This window comes from Rattus norvegicus, chromosome 10 (assembly GCF_036323735.1).
Source record: "Rattus norvegicus strain BN/NHsdMcwi chromosome 10, GRCr8, whole genome shotgun sequence".
NCBI lineage: Eukaryota > Metazoa > Chordata > Mammalia > Rodentia > Muridae > Rattus > Rattus norvegicus.
The window spans coordinates 28,653,057-28,677,189 of record NC_086028.1 but is presented as its reverse complement, the minus strand read 5'-3'; the positions used below and the strand labels follow the sequence as shown (position 1 = coordinate 28,677,189).

Here is a 24,133-nt window from a genome sequence, read left to right as displayed (position 1 = left end):
TGTAGGGCCCCGACCTCGAGTTTGATCCCCAGCACTGCCAAAGAAAAGGAAAGCAGCAACATGATCACAATCAAGTTTAGTCAATGAAGAACTTCATCCCAATCCCCTGGAGGACCTGAAAACAGAATCCTGCTCTGTGCCATGGCACTAAGTCTTCTCTAAACATAACTATAATCTGAACTTTGTATAAGCACAGTTCCTTGGGTTTTTCTAAAGCAGTTATTTATGACCCACATCAATGATCAATAAGGACCACCTCAGCAGAGGGAAATGAGCAGGGTGCAAATGAGAGGTGGGAAGGAATCTCTTGCATGAGCTTCTTCTTAAAGAACTGCTTGCAAACGCTCCAAGAACTAGGTGGTATGCTGAGTATCTTCTCCATGTGTGGCACAGCACTTAGACATTGGTGACTCATTCTAACCCATCTCATCTTTCGTCTTTAATTACCACAGAAAGATTCTGACAGGGGCACAGCTGAATGGCGGAGTATTTGCTAGGCCCAAGGGCTTCAATCTTCAGCTCAAAAAAAAAAAAAAAAAAATCTGTCAGATATGATGGTACATAGTGGGGGCTAAGATAGGAGAATCTAGATTCTAAGACATCTTAGGCTATATTGCAAGTTTCTATCCACCCCCCCACCCCCCCACACACACACACGGCATAGGTTATAGATCACTGCTTGCCTGGCATAGATCCCCAGCACCACACAAAATAAGTAAATAAAAATCATTTGTGAAGGAAAAGTAGATAATGATCCAAGAGACCTCTATACCAACTTTGCACTTCCTGTGGCTACAATTATTTTCAAATTGTTTTCAAAACTCTTTCGAACAAGTAGCAAGCACCAAAGTTAAAGGAGGAAATGAACCTTGGTGTTTAACACTTTTTTTTGCTTAGGACTAGGACATCGGTGAAGCAGCACAGTCTAGGAGTTTAGGGATGTAGCTCAGTTAGCAGAGAACTTCTGTAGCATGATCAAAGTCCTGGGTTCAAGTCCCTGCAATGCAAACACTGGGCATGGTAAAACGTGCCTGGCTTACACTAGTAACCCTAGCCTATTTGGGACACGAAGGCAGGAGGGTCCAACATTCATTAAAGACCCTGTCAAACAAACCAATAAGCAAACAATCCCTATCACTTCTGTGAGTAAATGACAGTGTCAAAGTGACATGAACTGTGAATGAAAACATCAGTTACCCCAGACTAGGTCAGGCTGAGGCAGGAAGATCTTCTGGGGTCTGCGTGGGCTACATAGTGAGACCCTGTCTCCAAAATCCAAAAGAAATGGTTTATTTCATTCTAGGTTTTGAACCCCATTTAAGATAAAGGTATTATTCATGATTTTGCTCATAATTTCTAATATTGCTAATCAGTCTTATACTTTTTTGCTTCCTGGATTAAGCTCAGAAACATAATCAAAATTACTTTCCAGGAGAATGCTTGAAACCTAACTGAAATGTTTACCAATAACTACCTATTTTAAACCAGGTATATTTCTCGGTTTATCTTTATAATTTTGGGTTTTTTAAGGCTGACTCTTGTACCCCAGGTTTACCTGGGACTTACCATGTAGCTGAAACTGTCTTTTAACACATGGACTTCTCAGTGCTGAATTCCAGGCATGTGTCACAATGCTCACTTCAGAGTAGGAAAGTTCAGTTTATTCCTTTTTATGATGGCAGTGTTAATCTGCATGAACTTACCAGCACCCTCAATCAACTCATTTCTGACCTCAAATTAACTATTTTCCCTCTATGTAGAACACTTCAGCAGAGTACAACTGATTCTCCTTTGTTTCTCGCCAATTCTTTTTGCTAAGAAGTACATGTAGGAAGGGATTCTTTTAAAAATTATACACAAAAATACAAAATGGAAAAGTATTATCTATAGGCAAGCATGGGAGTTAGAAGACACTAATGACTCAGTGAGAGTTAGTTGAGAAGGCCTAAGCACTCTAGATATATCAAACTACCCTCAGCAAAGAGGTCAAGAGAAGAGAAAAATGAAGACCCCTGCACACACACACACACACACACACACACACACACACACACACACACACACAACAGGAAAAAACAGTTTAACCACTTGGAAAATAATATCCAGATTTATTTTATTTCAAGCAGATGTGTTCAGATACTACCTCTCAGGTACTGAGATGATAGCTCAGTCAGTAAACCAAGACTACAGAAACATGAGGGCCTGAGTTCAATCTCTATCACCATAGAAAACACTGGGTGTGATGGTATATATATAATCCAAACTCGGGAGAAGATGGGTAGATCCCTGGATAGATCTCGTTCAGCTGCTAGCCTAGCCGAATTAGTGAGTCTTGGGTCTAGTGAAACCCTGTCTCAAAAGGCAAGATAGGAAAGAAAGAAAAAATAAATAAAAACAAGGTCAATGGCTCCTGAGGGTGACCTCTGCAACTACACACACACACACTTCTTCTTAAAATCAGTGACAGGCTAGGTTATAAAGACAGGAAAGTGTGAAGCAAGCTTGTTTTGTTTCACATTTCTTTGTAAGATTTTACTTAGATCAATATTTAATCAGGACCAATGAAATTAATTCAACAGCACCTAAATGCAATAGAAAGTTTTACCAACAAAATTGCATCCATTCCCTTTAAAACAGAATTACCAGTTGGATATAGGAGCACATGCCTAAAACCTGTCTCAAAAAACAACACAACACCATAAATCATGTCACTTCCCTACACCATGTGGGCCTCAAGGAGATACTTAAGTCCACTTATAGGATGTCTGTAAGTACAGCAGCCTCCCATACCTAGGTGACTTTCCAGTTTCAGTGCTCCATATAATAATTTTGTTACAGTATATTGTCCTAGTTATGGTAAGTCTTTACTTTCTCAAATGTAAAATATATCTATTATAATTGTAGGCTAAACACGGTACACATGCCTATAATCAAATCCCAAAACTTGTGATGTAGAATCAAGAGGACCAGGTTGGGGTTGGAGAGATGGCTCAGTGGTTAAGAACATTACTGCCCTTCTAAGAGAACCAGAATCTGAGTGTCAGTTCCCATGTTAAGTGACTCACAACCTACTAGGAGATCCTACTGCTCTGGCCTCAGTGGGCACTTACTCACACAGCAACATACAACTACAGGATCAAATATTAGACAGGGGATCGGAGAGTCACAAGACAGTGGCAGCATAGCAAGCTGGGCAAGTGAGTGCTAAGCAAACTGGAGTGGGGGAACATGGGGGTGGTTGGCACCATCAGGCTGCAGAAACAGCTAGTGTACAAGTTACTATTAAGTACAACCAATGGAAGTCACAGTACAGGACAGACATGAAAAAAGTAGCTGTTGTACCTTAGCAGAGTCAGATATGCCAAATGAAGTCAATATTGATGATGAACTGTTGGAATTGGACAGTCAAGAGGAAAGAAGATGCAAAATCCAGGGGCTCTTGGAGTACTACACAAATCCAACAGAGGGCATCATCCAGGAGCTGCTGGCCAAGCTGCACGGCATGCATAAGCAACCACAGCCCAGCCAATCAGATGACTATAGCCCAAGTCCCTGCCAGGACTGGACACACACTGCCCCACCCTGATTGTTGCCTGCATCTCTCCATTCCCAACCCCCTCCCCAAATCCATATTGTTATTAATGGCTCTGTAACAGTGTTATTTTTATTTAATGGTTCTGTAACAGAAAAATAAAAGCACACATACACACATAAACATTCACACATATACACACACACATGTTGGCTACATGAGCTCAAGATTAGCTTGTGCTACCTAGACTTTGTCTCAGTAGCAGCAGCAGTAGTACTAATAGTAATAATAATAACAATAATAATAAACCCTAAGTAACCATTAATTTCCAGAGAAGTCTAAGAGGTAGAAAACTATAAGCTAGCACATTTTAGAATCCTGTGCATCTCAGCTTGCTGAGATGTGCATTACAGCATTATCTGTTTTCTCACAGACCAACTTTATAGTTCACCAAGTGTCTAATCAACAGATCCAAAGGCCTTTCATTCTTTGTAGAAATGAACTACATTTATGAACTTTGTAGAAATGAACTGCATGTAGCTTTGAACTGATGTTCAATAATTAACATTTTAGCATTTGTATGTTTAATAAATACCTGCTACCTAATATAGTATGAAATTAAATAAGTTATCAAAAAGACTTATGAAAACCACTTGTAGCATTGAGATGTCAGAAGTGATAATTAGAGGGACTAAGTGTAACCACTCAGTGATGAGGCCCAATACACATATGGCCCTGTTTGTCAACATCCCCCAAAACAAGTAAGTACTTTATTTAGAACTACATCTACAAACGTCTTGATTTTTAAAACTTCAGAGTATCTAAAAATTAGAGCTTGTAAATAGCTTCTCACTATATAACCTAAGCCTACTTTGAATTCATGATCCTCCAGCCTCAGGAGTTCTGGAATTACAGGCACATGCCACCTAGAACTCTGTGCTGTTAAATAGTAAATAATTACAAGCTTAGTTAATGCCCAAAGCAGAATAAAACTGATTAAGTTACACTTAATAGTGACAACTATGAAGACAAACCTATTTTTAACTTCAAATTAGCTAGTTACCAAAGAGTTTTTAATCATATAAACTTGAAAGACTTTTGGGTCACTACCCAAAAACAACAAACTTATTAAGTGTACAGAGGGAAAAAAGCCAATTTACATGGGCTTCAGTTTCAGGCTTCCAGAATGTGGTGCTTTGAAAAATGAATGGCCCCATAGGCTCATATAGGTATGGCCTTGTTGGAGAAGTACATTGATGAGGGGTGGGCTTTGAGGTTTCAAAAGCCCATCAGGCCCCCCCATGACTCTCTGCCTGCTGACCTGGATGTAGCTTTCAGCTTTCAGCTACTATTGCAGCACATACCTGCATGCCCTATGCTGATATTGGACTAAACCTCTAAAATTATAAGCAAGCTTCTTTCACCACAGTTGCCCTGGTCACTTCATAACAGAACACCAAGATATAAGTTGATGCCAGGGACTGGAGTACTGCTATGACAGGTCTGATCATGCGGTTTGCTGGGAAAATAAGTAAAACTCTTGTACTTTAGAACACCAGGTTGAATGCTCTTGAGAGGGGCTTATTGGGCCATCCTAGTAGAAGCATGGAAGGTGGTAATGCTTACAATGACTTGAACTGTGGGGACCACTAAAAGTTTCAGAGGGGAAGAATATTAATAAGTAGCCTGGAGACCATTCTTGTGCTATCTGGCAATAAATGTGGCTGCTTTTTGTCCTTGCTGTGAAAATCTGCGTGACACTAAATTGAAGAGTTTTAGATTAATAGCACTGGCAGAGGAGATTCAAGACAGCCTAGCATTGATTGTGTCATGTGGTCATTAGTAATCACTTACACAGACCTACAATGAAAAGGAACACTTGAAGCAAAGAGATATATAAAAGGTACAGCTTTTGAAGAAAAGGAACAACAGGAAATGTTTTGCTGGTCAAGTCTTATGCTCCAGGAAATAAAAAGTTTAAAGACAAGCCTGATGCTAAACGGAATAAAGGGCATGATGGTAACCTCAGGACAAGACTACCCCACCCCAAGCTAAGCTTCCAACTTGTGAAAAAAAAAAAGATTAAAAGGCTTAAGCAGTGAAGAGACCCATCAATAGAAAGCTGAATGTAAGTGTCATTGAAAGTGGGGGGCCAAGTTCCAGTGTCAGCAAGCATCAGAACTTGACTGCTTTGGCCATGACCACGAGGCCACTTTACAGCTTTTACCAAGATACAAGGAGTTTATAATCTCTTTTTTGCTCATCAAAGTTGCTGAGGCCAGAATATGTTAGAGGTATCTCAGCATGGGAGCCCAGAGAGGCTATTACATGATGCTGTGAAAGTGAGGCATGGACTGTGTTGGGAGATCCCAAGATGTGGGAAACCAGCCTAAGAGAGAGGAGTGTGTTGCAGTCAACTGAAAGGACCTGGAGATCTTTTTTTTTTTAAAAAGATTTATTTATTTATATTATGTATAGGAGTACACTGTCGCTGTCTTCAGACACACCAGAAGAGGGCATCGGATCGCATTACAGATGGTTGTGAGCCACCATGTGGTTGTTGGGAATTGACTCAGGACCGCTGGAAGAGCAGTCGATGCTCCATCTCTCCAGCCCAGAGCTGGAGATCTTAAGAGACTTTTGACATCAGACATGCAGATGTAAAATTTGTGGAGTTTGCCCTGCTGGGTTTTGGTCTCGCTTGGGTCCATTGCTCCCTTTCCTCTCTTTTGAAATGGTCCTTTATATTCCATGGCACTGTATGTTGGAAGTATGTGATGCACCTTTTGACTTTGATCTTACAGGAGATTAGAGGTAAAGAGATTGTCATGAGTCTCAATAAAGATTTTGGACTTTTAAACAGTGCTGAGATTATAATAGACTACAGGAACTTTCAAAGTTGGACTGAGTGCATTTGAGCATTATGATGTAACTGGCTACAAAAGCCTATGAGGGCTAGGAGTGCAATGTAGTAGTTTGAATGAGGATGGCCCACAAAGGCTTATTAGGTGTGTCTCTGAGAAGTACCTAAGATAATTGGAGAACTTGAAAAATATCCCCCATAGATAGAGGGGATTACTCTACTTAAATAAAAAACAAGCAGAAGCAGAGTAGACATAGTGGTTGCCAGGCAGGTTCTGGGGAAGGAAAACAGGGTATCTGTTGTCTAGCCAGTTTTAATTTGCAAGACGGGAGTAATGCTCCAACAAGGTAAACATGTTTAACATCACTCAACTACACACCCAATGGCTAAGATCCTAAACTCTGTATGCAATTTTTACATTAAAAAACAATTAATTTGAAGCCAGGTTGGTGGCTCAATTAGTACTGAGGAATCTGAAGCAGGACTGCTTCAATCTAATCTAAGTAGTGAATTCCAAGCAAGCCTTGCCTGTAAGTATGAGACTTGGTGTCAAAGAACAGAACAAGAGCTGAGAATGTATTCAGTGACAGTGCTTACCTAGCATGCACAAAGCCCTGGGCTTGTTCCTCAGCACAGCGAATATCAAATATGTTGGTGTATGCCTGTAACAGCACTTAGGAAATGGAGGCAGAGGGATCAGTTCAAGGCCATCTCTAATAGAGTAAATTCAAGGATACCACTGGCCATGAGACCTCATGAGGAGACCCCATCTCTAAAAGCAAACAAATAAAACAGACACATGTAGAATCTACCTAGATATAGAAGATACAGTGAAAACTATCATACTTGTAATTATTAGTATATGAAAAATAATTTCTCAGTGGAAAAAAAAAAGATGGCATCTGGTAGCTTTAAGTGTAGAACTCTGAAAACATTATTTTCTTTATAAAACTCCGATTAAGTAAATTGGACAAACTCAAGTTGAGAAACAGGTCCTATAATTTATGGATCAGATTGCAACTAAATATATAATGATGATTTGGAGGATGGAATAAAGGAAACTTAAGCTATTCCCTTTTTTTTTTTTTTTTTTTTTTTTTGGCAGCAGGGCAGGGGGAATTGTTGGTTTGTTTGTTTCAAGACAAGATTTCTTTATGTAACATCCCTGAAAGTCCTGGAACTTGCTTTATAGACCAGGCTGGCCTCAAACGTACAGAGATCTGCCTGCCTCTGCCTCCCAAGTGCTGGGATTGAAGAGTGCCATCATGCCCTGCAGTGAAGTTAATTTAAAAACAATGAAAGGGGATAGCATACTTGTTATTAGAGGCTTCAGCCAGCAACTGATAGGAGTAGATGCAGATACCCACAGCAAACCACTCAGTAGATGGAGGAATCAGAGAAGTGGAAGAACTACTGTAGGAGCCAGAGGACTCAAGGACACCACAGAACAACCCACAGTATCAACTGACCAGGGTCACAGCTGCTCAAAGACTAAACCTATAATCAGGGCACCTTTATGGGCCTGCCCTAGGCCCTATGCACATATGTTATGGTTGTGTACTTTGGTTTTCTTGTGAAATTCCTAACAATGGAAGTAGAGGCTGTCTCTGAATCTTTTGCCAGCTTTTGGGACCCTTTTACTCCTATTGGGCTACCTCATCCAGCCCTAATATCAGGGAGGTGCCTAGTCTTACTACAACTTTATATGCTGTACTTGGTTGATATCCATGGGAGGCCTGCCCTTTTCTCAAAGGAAAGGAAGGAAAGTGAGTGGGGGTGTAGGGCAAGGAGGGGAGAAGGGAGGAGAAACTGCAGTCAGGGTGTAATATATGGGAAAAATAAATATTTTCCTTTAAATTACAAAACAAACTAAAGGGAGAGAGGGAGGGAGGGAGGAAGGGCGGGCGGGAATGCAAAAAGAGAAAGAGAAAAGAAAGGCAAGGCAGGCAGGCAAGCCTATAGAGATGGCTCAGTGGTTAAGAGCACTGGTTGCGGGGTTGGGGATTTAGCTCAGTAGTAGAGCGCTTGCCTAGCAAACGCAAGGCCCTGGGTTCGGTCCCCAGTTCCGAAAAAAAAAAAAAAAAGAGTACTGGTTGCTCTTACAGAAGCCCTGGGTTTGATTCCCAGCACATGGTGGTTTCCAACCATCCCTAACATACCCCTTCCAGGGGTATCTGTGCTCAGACACATGCAAGCAAAACAATCACACATAACATAAAATAAATAAATGTAATTTAAAAATTGGCTCAGCGAGTAAAGTGTTTGCCATCATCCAAATCTGACAATGTGAATTTAATCTCTGGAAGCCAAGGTAGAAAGGAGGAAAGAATGAACTCCTCAAAATTATCCTTTGACGTCCACACATGTACTGTGGAACACATGAGCACTCATACAGAGGCACACATATTATACCTAACAACAATAAAATGTTAAAAAAATAAATAAAAATGAGTTAAAAATCTGGGGTGTGTGGTGTGTTATATGTATGCATAAAACACATCTGAGAATGCTGAAACATTTAGGGAAAGATGTTTATATCAATAATGATAAAAACAGGGGCTAGAGAGGTGGCTCAAAGGTTAAGAATGTGTGCTGTTTTTTCCAGAGGACCAGTTTGTACATTACCCTTATCCAGCTGCTCACAACTTCGTGAACTCCAGCTCCAGGGGGAGTTCACACTTCTGGTCTCCTTAGGCAGCTGCACACACATGCATACACCCACACTAGATATACTTTTTTCCCCATCTTTTTTCCCCCCAAGACAGGGTTTCTCTATGTAGTCTCAGTTGTCCTGGAACTCACTCTGTAGACCAGACTGGCCTCAAACTCATAGAGATCCACCTGCCTCTACCTCCCAAGTGCAGAGATTAAAGATATGCACCATAGCTGTCCAGCCTATACACATAATTTTTAATAATAAAAATAAAAAAATTTAAATGGTAAAACAGGATGGAGAAATGGCTCAGTGGTTAAGAGCATCTTGCAGCTCTTATAGAGTACCCGGGTTCAGATACTGAGTGGTTGCTTACATATATCTAAGGAGCTCCAATGGCTACTTCTAGACTCCTCAGCACAAATCATGCACATGGTAAACATACATACATGCAGGCAAACATTTATACACATAAAATTTTTTAAAAATTTAAACAAAGATTGATAAAACAAAAAATTAAGGATAAAGCAATGCGGCAAAGTTTTAAAAATTATTGACTATCAGGGTATAGTGATGCATGTCTATAATATTAGCAGAGGTGATTCAGTGCAGTCATCCTTAGGTACATATGTTCCAAGCCAACCTGAGCTATTAGGCAAGAGACACACACAAATTTAAAAACCCCAAGTAAAAACTTTACAATAGAGTTTTCTACAATGATTGAAAATTTCACAATAAGCCAGACAAAGTGGCACAAGTCTTTAATCCCAGTATTTGCAGATGTCTTTTAATTTGAGACCATCCTGGTCTACTAGGGAGCTCCAGACAGCTAAGAGCTATAATATAGTAAGACCCTGTCTCAAAAACAAAAACAAAAAAGGAAAAGAAAGTTAACTGCAAAAATACGGTTTGGGGGCTGGAGAGATGGCTCAGCGGTTAAGAGCACCCAACTGCTCTTCCAGAGGTCCTGAGTTCAATTCCCAGCAACCACATGGTGGCTCACAACCATCTGTAAAGAGATCCGATGCCCTCTTCTGGTGTGTCTGAAGACAGCTACAGTGTACTTATATATAATAAATGAATAAATCTTAAAAAAAAAAAAAACACGGTTTGGGGACACTCAAGTAGATGAAGTGCTGCCTTACCAATAAGAGAACATAGTTTGATCCCCAGAACCATTTGTGATCCCAGCATTGGGGAAATGGAGGCAAACAGATCTCTGGAGCTCACTAGCTAACCACCCTGGTCTGAACTGCAAGCACCCAGTCCCACTGAGAAAAACTGTCTCAAAAAGCAAGGCAGGTGACTAGAAGATGGCACTTGCTGCTCCTCCAGAGGACCCGAGCTCAGTTCTCAGCATCCACGCCAAGTGGCTCAACAACAATCTGAATTCTAGTTCCAGAGGATCTAACATCTCTGGCCTATACTGTCACCTGCACTTGTGTGCAGACACATACATGAAAATATAATTGAACATGAAGCTAAAACTTTTAAACAAGATAAACAGTTCATGAAAAATGACACCTGAAGTTGTGATCTGGCCTCCACATGCACCTGCAAGCACACGTGTGCATGTATGCAGGCATATGCTCTCTTGTAGCCATGTGAACACATCCCATCATTTACATAGCACTGTAGGGAAAATAGTTTGCAATTAACACACCATTTAGATACCCAACTCCCAAAAATAATTAAAAATAGGTTTTTAAAACTATCTCATCTTTGGACTAGAGAAATGGCTCAAGATTTAAGAGCCCAGATTGCTCCCTCCAGAAGACCAGCATTTCATTTCCAGCACTCACTTACACCTACTTATAACTCGAATCCCTGATGATCCAACACCCTCTGTTGGCCTCCATGGGAATCAGTCACACAAATGGTACACAGACATATATGCAGGCAAAACACTTAAACACATAAAGTAAAACATAAAGATTAAAAGATACTACCTTAAGCTAGAAATATAATCATGATATGTACTCAATATGTCTAAGACCCTAAACACAATCCTTAAAGCCACACACACACACACACACACACACACACACACACACACACACTTTTTTTTCTTGAGGGGGTGATGGCTGGCCCAGGACAGGGCTTCTCTCTGTAGCCCTGGCTGTCTTGGAAGTTTCTCTGTGACCAGGCTGGCCTAGAAGTCACAGAAATCCAACTGCCTCTGCCTCCTGAATGCTGGGTCTAAATGTTTACACCACCTACACTACCTATACCACCTATACCACCTATACCACCTATACCACCTATACCACCTATACCACCACCACCACCACCACCACCACCACCACCACCACCACCAGGCCAAAGAAATAATCTTAATCTTAAACCAAAACCATTCTTTTTCTTTTTGACAGGTTCTCCTTATAGATAGCCCTGGCAGGCCAGAAACTAGCTCTATCTGACTATACCAAAGCTCTTGAAGGAAATAAAACAATTTGAATTGAAGCTTATCTAGCAAATCTGACAACCTGGATTTGGTCCCCAAGACTCACAGTAGGAGAGAACAGAATCCCAGAATTTGTTCTTTGACTGACACACAAACCATGGCATGCACATACATGCATGCACGTGCTTACATGCACATGAGCACCCACAGCTACTAAAGTAAATAAAAGTAAGTTTTTTTGAAAAGGGGCTCAGGATGTAGGCCAATTGGCATGCAGACAACTTTGGATATGCAGAATAACTCAAACTGGGTATGGTGGTGCTCTCCTGCAATCCCAAGGTTTGGGAGTTAGAAGACAGATGATAGGGAATTCAAGATTCACTTCCCACAGCTACTAGAGAACTTTAGGGAGACTAGGATAAATGAGACCCTATTCTTTTTTATTTTAATATTTATTTATTATATGTAAGTACACTGTAGCTGTCTTCAGACACACCAGAAGAAGTCATCAGATCCCATTACAGATGGTTGTGAGCCACCATGTGGTTGCTGGGAATTGAACTCAGGATCTCTGGAAGAGCAGTCAGTGCTCTTAACCACTGAGCCATCTCTCCAGCCCCAGATCCTATTCTGTAAAAATAAAAAAAAATTAAAAAAAAAAAAGGAGGAGGGGGAAGAGAAGAAAGTCACAGCATACTGTGATGGCACAGGCCATTAATCCCAACACTTGGGAGGCTCAGCAAAGCAGATCTTTATGAGTTACAGGCCAGCCTGGTCTTCACAATGAGTTCCAAACTAGCCAAAGGTAAACTTAACTAAACCTTGTTCCCACCCCCCTAAAAATACCCATACATAAACAAACACAAAAAGGGTCAAGCAAGGTGGTTCACAGTTCAGTGGGTAAAGGTGCTGGCCACCAAGCCAACAACCTGAACTTAACCGCCATGGTAGAAAAAAACAAATCCTGCAAGTTGTCCTTTGGCTTAGTCTCAAAACACACTATCAAGAAAAAAAAAAAGCGGGATTGGGGATTTAGCTCAGTGGTAGAGCGTTTGCCTAGCAAGTGCAAGGCCCTGGGTTCGGTCCCCAGCTCCGAAAAAAAAAAAAGAAAAAAAAAAAAAAAAAGAAAAAAAAAAGAAAAAAAAAAAAAAGCGCAGGGTTAGTAGGCTGCATTGTGGCTACTGGGGTTAGTGCCAGTAACTGGTTAGGATAGAGCAGGAGAACCCTAAGTTACAGGTTAACCTAGGCAACACACTGTCAGTGACAAAATAGTCAGTGACAGGGTGCTCCTCTCCTCTGATGTGCACGCAGCCCTGGATTCAAACCCCAGCACTGGGCACAAAGAAAATCACCTGGGGACCAGAGCATATGTCTGCCATCTCAGCCCTTACGAATTAAAAGCAGGAGGTTCAGGACTTCTAAACCAGACTCAGCTGTCAAGTTTGAGGTAAGGCTAGACTTTATGAGACCCAGCCTCAATAAAGAATAAAAGAAATAAATTTTCAAAAAGAAAATAAATAAAAGAAACAACAAATAAATAAATGATAAATGTAGAAGAAATAAAAGTTCTGTAATGCCAGAACTTAGAAGGCTAAGACAAGGCCAGCCAAGGTAAAGGTCCCTGCTTCATTAAATAACAACACCTTACATATTCCTACTAACATTTACCATTTGTAATTTTAATCAATTTACTTAATCTGGCACTATGTCTACAAATTTAACACTGAAAACCCTTTCAGAGTGAAATGAAACAATGTACACAACACAGAAATGGCAACTGTAGGAGCTTGTGAAGTAGCCCAATTGATTAAGTGCTTACCAAGCACAGGTGAAACCTGGACTGCATCCTCAACCTCTAAAAATAAGAGGTGGTAGCATGCCATCTATAATTGTAGCACTCAAGAGACAAAAGCAGGAGGACTGAAAGTTTGTGGTCATCCTCAACTACACAGTAATTGAAGCCTACTTAAACGAAAGACCCTGTTCTCAAGAAATTAAGAAAATAAAAATAAATAAATGACAAATGCAGTGTAATTATTAAATTGAGAAAGTAAAGCTTGGCAGCTCTGTTAGGTAACAAAAATATGAGGAGAGAAGGGAACTACAGTTTGGCAACTAAAAAAGTTGATTAAAAGAGATAAAGATTAAAAGTTACAGACAACTTACATGGGCAATGGGTAGCTAAAGTTAAGAAACCACTTCCAAGTGTACATACCAGCTTTTCAACAAGAATCTGGATACGCTACCCAAGTTGTATACCTTCCAAATGCATTGCTTAGTTTGCAAATTATTACTATAATTTTATAAAAATATAATATATATTATGTATTAATTATATATATAATTTTTATAAAAAGTTAAAATGACTTTTTGTAATAGGATTATGAAATTTTGCTTGAAGTAAACTCTCCCTAAAAACCGGTGTCTCCTAAATGGTCCTGCATCAGAATCACACTGAGTGAAAGTAAAACTGATGGGGACAAGGTGAAAAGTTTGTGCACTTTAAAAAATATTTTATATGTAGGGGTGTTTTGCCTGCATGTAGACTTCATGCATACAGTGCCCTTGGAGATCAGAAAGTTGGATCCCCTGGAGCAGGAGTCAGACAGCTGTGAGCTGTCTTGTGTGGGCTGAGAACTGAAGCTGTATCTTCTAGAAGAGCTGAACCATCTTTGCAACCCCAGAAATTTATTCACTTCTGAGAACTACTGACTAAACTGTGTTTAGCAAAGTCATTGTATATTAAATCCAGGCATAATGTAACTAAACTTTCTTACTTCTGCATCTAGCAGTCACTACAGCAAGCTTCTTTCTGATAATATGCATCTTAATTTAGAAATTTAGGGAGAGCCAAACCACTAAGAAATGATGTACTTGAAAGGCCAAATAACTAAAAACATCTTTCACCCTTTAGCATCTGAAATCAGCCACAACAGGGAAGATAAGCACTAATATTCAAATTATTTAACAGCTCCCTCCCCTAAGCCCCATCCAGAAAAAGTTGTTCTTTCCAACAATTTCATCATGATTTTAAACTAATATACAGTAAAATATGGTCTTATTTACATTTAAACATCTGAAAATTAACCTTAGAAACTCCAGCTAGAATGGTCATACCTGAAATCCCAGCACTCAAAAGGTTAAGACAGAAAAGACCATGGACAGTTTAAAGCCTGCCTGGGTCACAGAATGAGATTCTATCTCAAAGAAACAAAAGCTTCAGGTCCAATAAGGCATGTCTGGCATTAGTATGTAAGCACACCCAGTTACTAATGTGTAGCATTTCTAAGTAGATGTGGTGACACAGGCTTCTTATTGCAGCACTCGGGAAGCTGAGAGGAGAATATCTGAGTTCAGGGCCAGCATGGCTATGCATCAAGCCTGTCCACACAGACTTTTGTGGGGACTGGAGGTGGGAGTGTTATATATAATATAAAAATATATCTAATAAAATCGATGGAACTTTATTTGAGAGCTAAACAAGTATATCTCTGTAATCCCAAGACTCAAGGAAGCTTAGGCCGACAAACTACAAGGCCAGCCAGGGCTGCACAGAAAAACTCTGTCTCAAAGCAAAAAAAAAAAAAAAAAAAAAAAAAAATCACAATTCTTTGTTCTCAGATTCAAACTAGATTTTTATTTACCAACAACTAATTATGCCTGCCCACAGAAACAGTGAGATTAAAGCACCATGCAATGGAGGAAGTCACTCAGGACAGCACAGTACAGTATAATACTAATATGTAGTGCACATCCTAGAAGTTGTCTAGACCAGAAAGTGATTGGCACTTGCCTCTGCTACTTTACTTACTATACAAAGCCCTCTAACACCTTTCAAGTTAAGATAAAACAACCAATAAATTTAAATGTTTTTAGGAACATACAATTTAACCCAGCCTTTATGCAAACTACAAGAGCCTATGTCCTCAACCTCAAAGCTTTAGTATAAACTACTGACACCACTACTCACTGCTCCACCAGAATGGCTGTATATTTTTCCCACCAAAAGTAGGGCTATTGCACCATACGTTCATGGTCTCTGTAAAGAAAAGAAATCATTGTCTTGGTTTACATTTCCTTTAAAAACAAGTAAATGTTCTACAAATTTAAAGTCCTAGGCAGTAAATGCTGAAGTTTTCAAAAGAATCATTCCAATCTTTAATAAGCAGTCCCCCCTACACAGAATGATACTTATAAAAATACAATATGTATGAACCACAAAAATTAAAATATATAAGCCTTTTTAACATGACAATGCTACTTCATGCTTCCTTAATTCAGGGATTCAGAAATATTTTTCAAGGTTTTAAAGTAGCTTTTTAACTTTTTTAAAGATAGTACTAAATAAAATAATCCATCTGAACAAGGCACACACCAATAATCCTAACAGAAGTGAAGAGGAATCCAATCTGGGCTACACGGCTAGTACAAGGCCAGCCAAGACTACACATAAGACCTTATCTTTAAGAAAAAGAGGGGTTGGGGATTTAGCTCAGTGGTAGAGCGCTTGCCTAGGAAGCGCAAGGCCCTGGGTTTGGTCCCCAGCTCCGAAAAAAAGAAAAGAAAAAAAGAAAAAAGAGAGAGAGAGAGAGAGAGAAAGAGAGAGAGAAAGGGAAAGGGAAGGGAAAAAAAAAATCAGACATGGTGGCTCAAGCCTGTAATTCTAGTACTAGGGAAGTAGAAACAGAAAGAACCAGAATTCAAGGCCAACTTGGACTACATAAGACCCTATTTCAAAAACAAACAAACAAAATCATGTAGAGAATATTCTTTCAGGTATCGACTGAGAAGGTCTATGGGAAAATAATATTTATTCATAACCACATTAACTAATTGGAATTCCTAGAATTCTGGTTATTGGTAAAGCCCGTATCTTTTCAAAGAGGTAAGATGAAATGTCTATATATATATGTCTCTGGGATTTCATTCAAAAAGCACCCAATGGAGGCAGTTACATAATTTAATACATTTGACTAAACTGTAATAAATGTTGAAGCAGGACAGTGTACACGTACAGGCTCATATTTCATGATATACAGCCTACCAAAAAGTTCGTCAGGAATTTAATATTGTCTAAAATAATCAGATAGTTTAGCAAGTAATCTAAAGTATCTAAGAGGAATGGGTATAAAAAGAGTGAATGAACTTTATGCTTTACTTAAAGGTATTCAGTATTTTTTTAATGCTATGATAAACAAAACTTGTTTTTGACGAGATATTGAAACTACCCTCGTTTTAGGCTAATGATGTCATTTAAGGCCAAGCCCTTTAGAAGTAAGGGATGGTATTGTTTATGCTGCTTAAAGGAAGTGTATACCCTGAGAAGTAACTTGCTGAAAACATTATGGTTTCACTCATACAAACTAGAGAACTATGAAGTCACAGGATGATATAGTCTTCATCAAAAGTACAGTCGGTCAACAGTAAAGTCTGTCCTTTTTGGTAAACCGAGAAATACAATTTATATGCTTTATGCCTGTTTGTACTCATGTGAATTGGCCAAACAAATTACCCTCAAAAGAACAATAGGGGTTGGGGATTTAGCTCAGTGGTAGAGCGGTTGCCTAAGTGCAAGGCCCTGGGTTAGGTCCCCAGTTCGGGGGAGGGGGGGACGACAATAGGGGTAGAAGTCATACTTAAAACTCATGTTTAAGACCTCTGATTCAATCCTCACCAAAAAGAAAAAAGAAAATCCCTAAATAACTAAATAAATGCAGTAAGTAACCCTGTGGAAGGCTAAACAATAGCATAAATACACTGACACATTTTCCCAATTATCTCAGGGCAAAACACCAATTTCTGAAATTATGTTATATGCCTTCCTATATGCAAAGAAAGAAAGACTCTCCAAAGCAGCCTGACTAGTAAGGGACTATTCTGCTTGGCTTAAGACCCATGGCCCGTTGCGGCACCCTGCAGTGTTGCTAGAAATCTGAAAAAGCACTGAATCTGAAAAATACAATTCTTTCCTTCTGCTTAAAAGAAAACTTGCTACCCCACTTAACTTTTCACATATTTAAATCTTTGCCAGTCACAAACTAACTGGTCAAATTAAATAAGCCTTAATAGCCTCCCATGTAAAAGGTGTACTATCACTAGAGTTACAAAGACTCTAACTTACATGATACAATGTCTACAATGTCTGCCCTTCAATCGGGAGCTCTTGTTACTTTTTACCAGAAAGTATATATAATTCAGTGGTCAATTCAAATAAGATACAAATTATTTTTAAAGTGTCTATTGAATACAGTGTAGCCATGACCTGAGTACAGTAGATAAAAAGGCAGGACACAGATGGCCTATATTTCCCACTACTGGGAGTGCTGAGGCAGGAGGAAAGCCGAGACAAGAGGATCAGCTTGAGCCCAGGAGTTCAAATCAGCAAGACTAAGATTCCATGTCTTTTCAAAGCTCCTCTGACAAAAATAAATCATTATATACAAGAAGTGCTGTTAGCAAACAAAATAAACTCAAACTCAAAATGACAATTCTGTAAAACTGACATAACGAGCACCTCAACATGAGAAATCACGATCCACTCTATTTCCAAAAACTTACCTTTTTGCACCTTTCTTTTGCAGATTTGAAATTCAGATTCTCACAATCACTGGCCTCTTCTTCTGTTTGATTCAATAGCATACACATTAGAGTGTCTCTCTTTCTATTAAAAACACCAGTAGAAAGCAATTGATTCAGCTTTCTAACTATGAAAACGAAAGTACTAACAAAAGCACGAACCCAAAGTCAGTCGATAAATAAATAAAATCAAGGACCCTGAAGACTAACAAAGTACACTGAGTAACCAAACAGGTGGCCAACATAACATCCTCCCCAACCCCCCACCCCTGCCATATTCCAATATAAATTTTACATAGCTGTTTCCAGGTAGAAACAAATACCCGTGTCTTGACAAGAAGTCAAGGAATTTAAGAGTGAAGCATAAGCCTGGATATTGGGATATGATGGGAAATGCCTGTTGTATCAGTACTTGGGAGAGGCTGAGTCAGGATGATTGCAAGTTCAAGGCAAACATGGACAACTTAACCCACACCATGTCTCAAAAATAAAGAAAATCTGGAGAAGGCTGGGGATGTGTAGCTAGATGGCAGAATGCTTGCCTAGAATGCAGGAGGCTCTAGGTTCAATCTCCAGTACAGAAAAAAGAAAGGAAAAATAAATACATAAACATATCAAACACACTAAGCCATTTCCAAACAGGTGAGACACCAGAGTGTGTGTGCTGTTGCAGGAAACAGAATGGAGAGCCATGAATGGGAGTCTCTGCACTTCCTATCTGCAAAAGAAAAGAATAAAAAGGTTAACTCTAAACTGAAAACAGATTATCTTCTTTACCTGTTTAAAGTAGTGCCCAGAACATTTTAAATCAAAAGGTGAAAATATATTGGATAAGATAGAGGTTTGGAGATGAACTCAACCTTCTAGTCATAACATTAATTTAACTGTAAAACATAGTTCCAGGGTCATTAGAGATTCAATCCCTACCACTGCCAAAGAAAAAGTCATGCGAACATTTCTTTGCAAACCCACCACACTTTGATAGTAAAGGTTCAAAAAACAAGGGACTCATCCCGTCTTCAATATTTCTTTAAGCTATAAGTAAAATTAGCAAAAGGTACCTCCTTATTGAAGAGTGATCCTCCGAGAAACTATTTCCAGCAGTTCTTAAGAACAGTAAAAAGGGTTCATTAACTCGAGGCTCTTGCTCTTTTAACAACTGACAGGTAACCTTTAGGGAAGCCCAAAGCACACACCCCTTTCTCCAGCCCCGCTAAAGTTAAAGGTTGATTTGAGGACAGGCAAATGCCTCAGCAGCACCTCTCTCCCCCGCCCAGCACCCGGTTCTCTGGGGATCCATCTGCATTTTGCATTAACCCATCTGCCCCAGTGCGCAAGCCAGAGGGTCGCAGAGGGCTGGGGATGAGGAGGCGGGGTGTGCCAGCCATCTGCACCCGCGCGCGTCCCCAGCGGCACACCTGGGGCCCGGCCCGCCCTCCCGGGTCGCGCGCGTCTGCCCCACGCGAAGCGCGCCCCCGGAGGAGAGCGGCGCGCAGGACCCGAGGGCGGGGCGGGAGCAGCCGGGGTTTGCGCTCTCCCTCGCGGCGGAGCGGACAGCTTGCTGTCGGGGGCCGGCGGTACCTTTTAGACAGGTCCATGAGGACCCCGGAGAAGAGCTTCTCCCCGAGGCGGAACGACACCACGAGCGCGTCCTCGATGATGTGGTCCAGCGTGACCCGCACCTCCGAGCCCGGGATGAGGTGCGATACCGCTGAGTCCCCGCCCGCCGGCGGCACGAGCGCCGGAGCTGGCGGCGGCCGTGGCGCGTCCTCCGGCTGCTCCGGGGCGGCCGGAGGCTGCTCGGGCGGCGGGACCGGGACAGCCGCGGGCTCAGGCGGCTTCGCCTCCTCAGCCTCGGAGCTACCAGCCAGCTCCCCCGGCGGTGGCGGCGGCGGCGGCGGCGGCAGCGGCTGCTCGTCGGCCTGAGGGGCGGACTGGCGCCCATCGGCCTCGCCGTCCGGCACCGCCGCCTCCGTGGCCGTGACCGGGAGGGGGGTGCCGGCCTCACTGCCCGGAATGGGCTCTAGCTCCGGCTCGGCCTCACCGGCGCCCCCGTCCCCGGGGGACGCCGCGGTCGCCGCCGCCTCAGCAGCCACGGCCGCCATTTTCTCGCTGGTTTCTCCCTCCTCCGACTCGGGCTGCGGCGGCGGCGGCAGCGCGGCTGGGATCCCGAGGCCTTCCCCTCCCTCCCGCTAACACTCTCGTCCCGCCCTTTCCCTGATGCTCGTGATTGGCACCGCGCCATTGGCTCCGCCTTCCACCCCCTTCCTCACTTCTGTCAACCCATTGGTCAGGAGCAGACGTCTGTCGCGGGCTGGGTCCCGCCCCCTCCCTCAGAGTAGGAACTTCCCATTGGTTAGGTGAGTTGTCAAGTGGCGAATCTAAAAGGAGTTTGAGGGGCGGGCCGAAGGATGGCAAAAGCGGCGCCCTGTGCTTACAGCCTGTATCTATTGGTTGGGAGGGAAAATACCGCTTTAGGATTGGTTTATGCTCCTGCCCATACTCGGCCTGTTCTTCGGAGGTGGGAGATGGGAAGGAAACGCGAGTCGTGCCAGTTCTTTCAAAGACTCCCCAAGGGAGGAATAGCGGGAGAATGCAGAAGGGGAACCACTTCCCAAGAATCTTTGCGCAGAGATCCTTAGAATAAATGTTATTTCTAGGCGTGGATTTGCTTGTGCCCAAGTGTGGGCACAACAGGCTTCTGTGGGAAAGATAACTAAAGTTCCAAAATAATCCTCAAACACTTTCTGGGTGCCTATTCTGCTAGACAGATTATGAGGTGCTGGAAATGGGACGACATACAAGACATTCTCCATAACCACATGACAGGAACTCCAGCATGCACACAAGCAGTGCTTTCCTTGGTTTCACTTTTTAGAAAATAAAGGACTAATCTCTAGGGACCTGCTAGTTTAAAAAAAGGAAAATTCTAACGAGAAGACAGACAACTGACATGCTAAGTTAACTGAAGTCCTTAAATCCACGGAAAGATTATTGGAGCCTTTTCTTTCCTTGCCCTCTTCCCTGCTGTGTGCAGAAAGAAAGAAGAAGAAAAAAAAACTCCATCTAGGCATGGAGCAGCACTTGGGAGGCACAGGCAGAGATGGCAAAATTCTAGTCCACCCAAACTTAATAATGTTTTTGGAATAGACTGGGTGAGACCCTGTCTCAAGAAAGGAGAAATGAGGGGTAGGGGTCCCTCCAGTGTCCTAATGTCCTTGTTTTCCTTTTGGGGGTTTTGTTTTGCTTTTTGAAACAGGGTCTCTGGCTTGCCTGGAACTCGCAGAAATTGGCCTGCCTCTCTCCACCTCCCAAGTGTTGCGTTTAAAGACTAAGTCTATTTTAAATCTGTTAAGTCTAGAAGGAGCCACTGTGTTCATTTCTTGCAGAATTGTTCCTCAGCCAGCCCTTTCTTGTAGGAGCGATGAGAGGCACTGAGAACATCTACAAAAGAGAAAAAAGATAGTTACCGATGTGGAGCGAAGAATGAAATGGAGATGATTCATTGAATACCATATATCAATTTCTAGTACAATCTTACATGGTCCTTGCAATTAGACAAGTACTATTATACCCATTTTATTTAAAAACTGAGTCAAAAAGGTTTCTAGTGTCATTTAGCTAATTACACAGTCATAAATCCAGTATTTTCTATAGAAAAGACAAAATGACAATAAGCAAATATTAGCCAATGCAGGGGTTGGGGATTTAGCTCAGTGGTAGAGCGCTTGCCTAGCAAGCACAAGACCCTGGGTTCGGTCCCCAGCTCCGAAAAAAAAAGAAAAAAGAAAAGAAAAAAAATATTAGCCAATGTTCTATTTAGAGTCTAGCAGTTCTGAGGAAAGTGGAAGTCCAATAGAAGATGCCAGTCAAGGAGAATTCAGAATCTTCCTGTAAGATAACAGGGAAAATGGAGTTTGTTTAGAGATCACTATGTAACACTGATTTTCCCATAACCTCTCATTTAAAATCCTGTATTTTGGGGGCTAGAGAAATGGCTCAGCAGTGAGGACCATGTGCTTCTATTGCAGAAAACCCCAGTTGGTTCCAGTCCCAAGAGCAGGTGGCTCACAACCATCTGTAACCCTAGCTCTAGACAATTCAGTGCCCTCCCCAGCCTTGTGCACAAACCTACTCTCGGGCATACATAAATGAATAGCTAAAAGTAGTAAAACTAGCCAGGCATGGTGGTACATGTTTTTAGTGAAGGAGACAAGCAAATGTGGATCTCAGTTCAAGGCCATCTTGGCTTATATAGCAAGTTCTAGACCAGGTAGGGCAACTATCATAATGAGACCCTATCTTAGTAATCAGTTTTCAAAACCCATTAAATATGTTTTAGCTCTCTTTACAGATGAAAAACTGGGCCTTCCTCAAACAAATCTGTGCTTGCTAACATGCACACACATTGGTTTTGATACCTAGCAGAGTAAGAAAGCCGAAAACCTCTCTTATGGGGATTACATTACGCTTACACTTAAACATGCACAGGTCTTTCCTTACAGAATTTTCATTATGACACTACGTCTGTAGTTCACCACCATCAGCTAATTAAACAATAACATACAGTCTGTGAAGCCATGACACCCTGAATCCTCACACTGTATAATCTCCCACAGTGATGAAAATAAGACTTGGGTCCCGGTACCTCATCACTCCTCAGCATAATTACAAAATTCTGCAGTGACTCGATTAAACCTCTGATATATCACCGACTGTGGCATGCATAACAAGGCACCCTCCAGAGCCACAGTTTTCACTGCGCAACTCAAGAGACTCTAGTCACCTGGGTTCCCTTCGGATCGGCTCTTCTGCTTTGCCATTAAGACCTTCTCTCCAATCTTATTCTATCCAGTCTATTCTCTACAAATCTTCAAGCTTTCTAATACCAGGAAGGTCCAGTCCGCATCTTTCTCCTATTCATTCAAAAACATCGAAGGACTACTACACATCAGTAAACAGTGAAACAAGCAGAAGGCACACCATAAGAATATATATATATATATATATATATATATATATATATATATACTGCCCACATGGGCCTATTTCTCTAATTGGTGAGTTATAAAATAATAAATAAGATGATGGAAGAGTCTGGGATTCTATAAGAGAAATAAACAGGCTGGGGTAATAAAGTAGACAGACAAGGCAGCAGCAGAGTGCACCCTTTGAAGAAGTTGGGCACAAAAAGGCCTCTCCGAAGACGGGACACTTTACAAATGCAAAGGAACAGACAGAGACAGTTCTTTGCATTGCTGGCTGAACATTCAGGTCACAGAAGAAGAGCAGTCTCTTAAAGCCCCAAGGCCAAAGAGGGCTTCGCACGGTCAGAAAGAGAAGGAAGCCCATTGGCAGATGAAGACAATGGCCACGAGGATAAGTAGGTAAAATGAGGATGAAAAGAAAACAGGACTTAAATGATTATGCCTTGTAAGAAATTCTCCCCGCGGGGACCCCAGATCTAGCAGAGAACCTGGCTCTTAGGTTTGCAGTGTAGCCCAGGCGCCTCTGCCATCAGATTCCTCCTGGAATGGAATTGTCATGGAGAGATCCTCGATAGTCGAGTGCTAGATGGGTCTGGAGAGGTAGGTGGTAGGATGGATAGATAAATAGTCAGAGGCTTGGACACATGGATAGGTGGGAAGATTAAGGAATCCGGCAGGAGTGGCAGTGCTCCAGAGAGCTGGTGTGGACTGTGCGTACTGTGCTTTCACAGTGGCTTAGCTCTGTGTTGTGGCACAGCCCCAGGGAAGATGGATCCTCCAGCCTGGTTGGTAGCTGGGCTGTGACAGGTGTGCAGAACCTCTGAATGGAAACTTTGTTAGTGTGCGACACCTGGATAATGATCCTCATTTAACATCTGTCACCATAGTCTAACATTTCACAATGGTCTTGTGCCCAGGGAGCATCTAGGCAAGGTGTTGCTGCCCATAGAGATGTCTTGCCAGGTATCCAGGTATAACGGTGGCATCAAGGACCCTACACCCATGACATCTTCTCCACTGGACATGAGCAGCATCCCCTAGAAGCCAGAGATTCCAGAACACACATACCAGCACCTCTTCAAGGAGAGGAAGGAGAAGCCATCGTTACCTCTCTACT

At 41.7% G+C, this 24,133-nt stretch overlaps 1 protein-coding gene across 16 annotated transcripts in view; it reads right to left on the bottom strand.

Moving 5' to 3' along the window:
* Nucleotides 1-22,918, bottom strand: part of Pwwp2a (PWWP domain containing 2A) — a 42,422-nt gene extending 19,504 nt beyond the window's left edge. For 2 of the 16 annotated variants that reach the window (NM_001127296.2, NM_001414339.1), the window contains exon 1: nt 19,610-20,196. In NM_001127296.2, coding sequence (NP_001120768.1) covers nt 19,610-20,133 — 524 coding nt within the window. In that variant the 5' untranslated portion in view covers nt 20,134-20,196. The other 14 variants (XR_010055176.1, XR_010055175.1, XR_010055177.1 and 11 more) reach the window with 14 other exon arrangements.
* Nucleotides 22,919-24,133: the final 1,215 nt, after the last annotated feature.